Below are 5,966 nucleotides of genomic sequence, written 5' to 3' on the forward strand. Positions count from 1 at the left end.
GTGGAGCAATGGCCACTGAGCCTGCGCGTCCGGAGCCTGTGCTCCGCAACGGGAGAGGCCACAGCGGTGAGAGGTCCGCGCACCGCAAAAAATAATAATAAAAAAAAAAAAAAAAAATAGAGGCTGTAATTGAGCCACTTTATACAAGGAGAAGATTTTGTGTGCAAATTATTGTTGTCAAAGATTTAGCAAAAATATTTCCTGGTATTATCATCCTATGCCCCTTTGGGAAATCAATGGACTAAACTTGTGTGATCCTGCAGATTGAAGACTTTAGAACCTTAGAGAAGATTTCCCGGGAAGTCAAGTCGATTACAATTATTGGTGGGGGCTTCCTTGGTAGCGAACTGGCCTGTGCTCTTGGCCGAAAGGGTGAGTATTGGGGAGTGACCTCGATTTTCTTTCTCTGGTCTTATATCACATGCTTTTCAGAGATACATTTACCAGGATCAGTAGAAAGAGTTTGATTAAGGTTTACATGGTGAAAAACTAATCACTGAGCTTAGGTCTGATGAGGGATGCCTTAGTGATCGAAAAGCTGTCATCTGAGCAGCTGAGCAGTGCCGCTTTCTTTCCTTTTTCCTTTCCTCTCGCCTCTAGGCCAGGACTCCTTAGAAATAAAATATTAAGGAAAGTGAGTTATTAAGATGGTAGGGGCAGTGTAGACTACAGAACTGTATGTATCTTTGAACTGCTGCTCCCTGTAAAAGTCAAAGACTTCTTTCAGGTACATGATGGTTCCCAGCTTGACAGATCTGTGAGTTCCAGTTTGAATGTTTCATGGCAACCATTTTTTTCTTAATGTTATTTTTCAGCTGTGTGAAATCAGGGCATCTTCTCGGGAGGGTGCTTACTATTCAGAGCTTGCAAGGCACTTGTGTAAGCCTAAGTATAAGTGCACTGAGTTCACAGTATGTAGTTGAATCCAGGGACAAGTTCTGGCATCTGTTGTATTTGCCTTGTGGATGCCCTTGTGCCCTAGTGCCCCACAAATGTGCGCTCTGGCCTGGGTCACGGCATTGCCCTGTGTTTAGTAGATGGCTGCCTGTGGCTCCTTTACTTCTCTTCCTGTCTTCTAGGATTGACTTTTGCCTCCAGTATACCTACCCTGTTTCTTCTTCCCAGCTCGAGCCTCGGGCACAGAAGTGATTCAGCTCTTCCCTGAGAAAGGAAATATGGGAAAGATCCTCCCCGAATACCTCAGCAACTGGACCATGGAAAAAGTCAGGCAAGGTAGAGACCCTCTTTCCATATGCTCCCACTCTTGCCTTGAGTGAAGACTAAGGCAAAATTTGCTTCTTTGGGACCCCCCTGTCCATAAGCCTTACCAGCTGCCCGATGAAAAGTTTCCACCATTCTCATGTCAGCCAGCTTCATGTAGGTGTTCTGAATCTGACACACCAGATTCCTGGAAGTGCTGGAAGTGAACTGTGGGCGTGGGTGCCTGTGGCTCTCCAAGGCTGCCTACGTACTAATGATTACTCTCATCAGCTTCTCTGGTTGTCATGAAGGTGGTAGGCACACAGGCTCAGCCTCAGGTCTCGTTTGCCTTTACAGAGGGGGTTAAGGTGCTGCCCAGTGCTATTGTGCAATCAGTTGGAGTCGGCGGTGGCAGGTTACTCATCAAGCTGAAAGATGGCCGGAAGGTAAGGAGGGAAAGACAGGCTGCCAGAACACCTTCCAAGCCTGCTCTGCCCTTTCCTCATTCTTACTCCTTCATTTGATACCAGTAGATTAGTTGTCTTGGCAGTCACCATTAACCTGTCATAATTTTCTTAATGAACTGTCTTTTGCTAAAAGAAGAATGATAAGAGCCAAAGTAGCCGCCTGGGAACCATTTCCCATAGCATCTTCCTATGTGTATCACAGATTTTTGAGACCTTCCTAGGGTGGCAGATTTCTGTTCAGATGGTAGGGGGTATGTATGTGTGGAGGGGTGGCACTTTATGAAATGGAACTTAAAATCTTTTGACCAGAGTTACCCGATGATTTTTTTTGTAAAGCCCCGATTTTTTGTGATTTTTTTGTGACTGTGATTTACAGTCGCTGGGTTCATAGGCATACGAGGAAACTGTAATAATTGACTGAATTCTTTTTGTCCTCAGGTAGAAACTGACCACATAGTGGCAGCCGTGGGTCTGGAGCCCAATGTTGAGTTGGCCAAGACTGGCGGACTGGAGATAGACTCTGATTTTGGTGGCTTCCGTGTAAATGCAGAGCTCCAGGCCCGCTCTAACATCTGGGTGGTAAGTATGCAATGACAGCCTGACCAGGCACGGTGCCTTGGTCCCGGCCTGGGAGCAGGTCTGCCCGGTGGTGTGCGAAGGCTCAGCAGCAGCTCACCCAAATAGGGTCAGCTTGTTTGGAAGCTGAGGGTGGAGAGCAGAAACTTGTGAACTGCTTGGTTTACGAGATCGGGTCTGGCCTCATGCTGCAGGCTCATGGAAAAGGAAATGAACAGTGTTCGTGCCCACAGGAGTAGGTCTCTCCTGGTTCCACTGTTGGCAGCAGCCATCAACATGACCCTGGCGGGCGTGTGCACAGCTTTCAGACTGATCTGCTATTCCCTTGCCTGAACACGAGTCCAGGGAATGGAGGATGAGGCAGTTTTATAACATTCTCTGGAAAGGAAAATTACTCCATTTTCATTTTCCTTGAGTACTATTTTTAGCTGTTTTTAAAAATCTGTTATGACACAAACAAGACTATAGTATGTAGGAACCATGAGGTAATTTCCCTATTGTTAGATCATTACAAGTGTATTGTGTTTGATTATGGACTCTGCAACTGAGGACATAGGAACTTTGCAGGGTGTTTTTCCCGTAAAGATTTTTTTTTTAAAGTTACAGTGTACTGGATTTTTAAAAATTGTTATAAAAGCAATACATGCTCAGTATGAAAAACACAGGCAAAAAGGAGAAAGGGACATTCCCCTGCAGCAACCACTGATGTTTAGGTGTAGTTTCTTCCCTTCATTTTCTCACGCATAGTTTTTTTTTCTTTGTTGTAGACAGTCATGGCGAGCATACTACGTATAAACATTTGTATTTTCTTTTTCACTTAACATTCGAATGTAAGTTTTTTTCCACATTGCTTCAGATTCCATAAGCAGTGTAACAACTGTATAATATTCCATTAGGTGGATTTCAGAGTTTATCTCGCCATTGCTCGCATGTTGGATTTTTAGGTTGCTTTGGGGGTGTCTGAATAGCCACAAAGATGAACAAAGGGTGAGAGAGCTCCCATACCACATCCGTTGTGAAGCTGGCCTTGTTCACCTCCAGCCGGGGGTTCTCTCTCTGCTTGAAACACTGAGCTCACTCACTGTGTACCTCTGGCAGGGTACACCATAGTGAGGAAGAGTGCCATACCTTCCTCAACTCACTTACACACTCCTCATGGGCAAGGTCTATGTCAGGCGTGTCTCTGCAGCCCAGACAGTATAATGCTTCGTACAGAGTAAGTATTCTGTAAATACTTGTTGAATTAATGAATGAATAGTGAATGACCAGAAAAATTTTATCTTGGAAAAGATGTCTAGGTAAGAGGCAGTCACATCTAAAAACTGGATTCCACACAGGAAAGAATATTCTGCAAATCATGGTTATTAAATATCCTGTTTCTGCTGAGGGCAGAATGAGAAGAAATAGGTGTAAGCTGGAGCATGGAAGATTAAGGTTAGCTTTGTGGAAGCATAGAATGGTTTTTGTAAAAATGCAAGCACAACTGTTTTTGATAGTGTAGGTATGATTCTGGCCTGTGGTTGGAAATCATTAGTTAACATCACAAGCATTTTTTGAGCCCCCAAAGTGTATGTTCTGTCCTTAACTTGCTTTTTTATCATGTGCTCATGTAATGTATTTGTCTCCAAAGGCAGGAGATGCTGCATGTTTCTACGATATAAAGTTGGGTAGGAGGCGGGTGGAGCACCATGATCACGCTGTTGTGAGCGGAAGATTGGCTGGAGAAAATATGACTGGAGCTGCTAAGCCGTACTGGCATCAGTCAATGTTCTGGTAATAGTTTTGTGCCTTGAGGACTCAATTGGTTAGAACACAGAATTAATGGAACCAGAGTTATATGCTTTGGTTTCCTGGTGGGCCAGTTAGCTTCATACAGAGGGTGAAAAAATTCTGTCTCATGTCCACACATCCTACCCCCGAGCCATCTTCTGGCAAAAGGGTTCCATCTGACATAAGTTAGACTAGGTGAATGAATGGAAATGGCATCAGCACTTCTGCTAAAATAGCTCAGAGTTTGAGCTACAGTAGGTAGTACAAAAGTGTGCTCTTAGGTACAGACAGCAGTATATTTTATTTGCTCTTTGCTGCTAATTCTGCTGAGCCCAACCTACTGACAAAAAAGGCAGCTCACTCATATGTAACCCTTAAGATAGCAACTCAGAGTCAGACGTATATAGACAGCTCTCTGGATAGTAGAAAGTTCTCAGTGGACATTCTTGAATACTGGAGCTGGCCCTGTTTGGCGCACTCTCATCTTGTTGATGTGAAAGATGGGGTACATAAAACTTCAGGGTTCCAGAAGCCTCTAAGCAGTTTCTGTTGGGGAAATTCTCAGCTGATGGGAGTACATTTTAAGACGATCACACACAGTTTCATGAGTGGGCAGCAAAAAACATAACAGATGGGTTTCAGGGTCAGCATGTGTAAGATAATGCAGTTAGGAAAAAAAGTAGTTCGTAGCTATACAATTATCAGTTAGGTTCCAGGAACAGAATCCAAGAAGTCATTGTAGACTGTTCCCTGAAGACACCAGTCCAGTGAACTTCTGTGGCCAAGAAGATAACAAAATGTAGAGCACCAGAAACAAAACATCTCAAGTAGCTTGGATGATTACAAAACCATAGTGTGTCTGTGCCACAAGTATTCTGTGAAGTTCCTAGCATATTAAAAACAGCATGATGATGATAGGAGAAGTTTCCAAGAAGAACAATGAAAATAAAATGACCAAGTGAGTGAAGGTGCCACTTTATAGAAAGCACTTCAGCCTTGAAAATTGAAGGCTAAGAGGAAATATTGTCAGTTAATAAAACCACAAAATATCCCAGATTCTGGATTCCATAAATATGGAGCACTCTTTAAAGTTTCAAAAAGGCAGTTTTAAAAAGAGTAAAGGAAGGTAGTGAATAGTAAATGTGGGGAACCCACCCCCCCAAATGTGATATGGTAAAAATTAATGATCAAATTTAAGAAAGTAGAGATCATTGTATGGATCTGTGATATGCGTAGTGGCTTGTTAGGAAAATAAAACCTGTTTGGAATAATCGTGCTTTCTCACAACTGTCCCCAGATGTCCTAGCAGGTGACAGATCAGTTTGGCGTTTCTCTTGCTGTGGCACATACCAGTTTCTTTGGTTGGCATGAAAGTGTGGTGCCTTAGCGGAAATGTTCTACCGCACCATCCTTTACAGTCCTTTGACAGAACACCCTCTTCTCTCTCCTTCCTTAGGAGTGATTTGGGCCCCGATGTTGGCTATGAAGCTATTGGTCTTGTGGACAGTAGTTTGCCCACAGTCGGCGTTTTTGCAAAAGCAACCGCACAAGACAACCCCAAATCTGCCACAGAGCAGTCAGGTAAGGAAGCCCAACCACTTCTCTTGGAAGAGTGTTGAGAAACCATGGTCCAAATCCTGAACAAGGGGCATCTGTATTGGCCACAGAGGGAACTGTCAGTGAAAGCCTCTCTTCATGTTGTGCTTTAAAATAAACCAAGCCCGAAGTCCTCACTCTTTAGTGGTCTGAGAGCTGGCGAAATCAGGTATCCTGGTCAAAGCATAGATATTGTGGATTGTGGGTGTTGTCTTAGACTCTTGGACTCTTGGACGGTGGCTAACTCAACGACTCTGTAAGTCTACTTTGTCCCGAGGGACTAGGAAGACCTGCGTGATGAAGAAAACCTGAACTTTTTCAATGGCTTTTTTTTTTTTTTTTTTTTTTTTTTTTCTT

General features: G+C 43.6%; 1 protein-coding gene across 1 annotated transcript in view; it reads left to right on the forward strand.

Moving 5' to 3' along the window:
* Positions 1-5,966, forward strand: part of AIFM1 (apoptosis inducing factor mitochondria associated 1) — a 28,941-nt gene that overhangs the window by 20,924 nt on the left and 2,051 nt on the right. Inside the window, 6 exon segments of the mRNA XM_007450469.1 lie at positions 264-372; positions 1,126-1,233; positions 1,558-1,646; positions 2,106-2,246; positions 3,874-4,016; positions 5,470-5,594. Of these exon segments, the coding sequence (XP_007450531.1) occupies positions 264-372; positions 1,126-1,233; positions 1,558-1,646; positions 2,106-2,246; positions 3,874-4,016; positions 5,470-5,594 (715 nt within the window).

This window comes from Lipotes vexillifer, unplaced genomic scaffold, assembly GCF_000442215.2.
Source record: "Lipotes vexillifer unplaced genomic scaffold, Lipotes_vexillifer_v1.1 scaffold215, whole genome shotgun sequence".
In the NCBI taxonomy this organism is placed as follows: domain Eukaryota; kingdom Metazoa; phylum Chordata; class Mammalia; order Artiodactyla; family Lipotidae; genus Lipotes; species Lipotes vexillifer.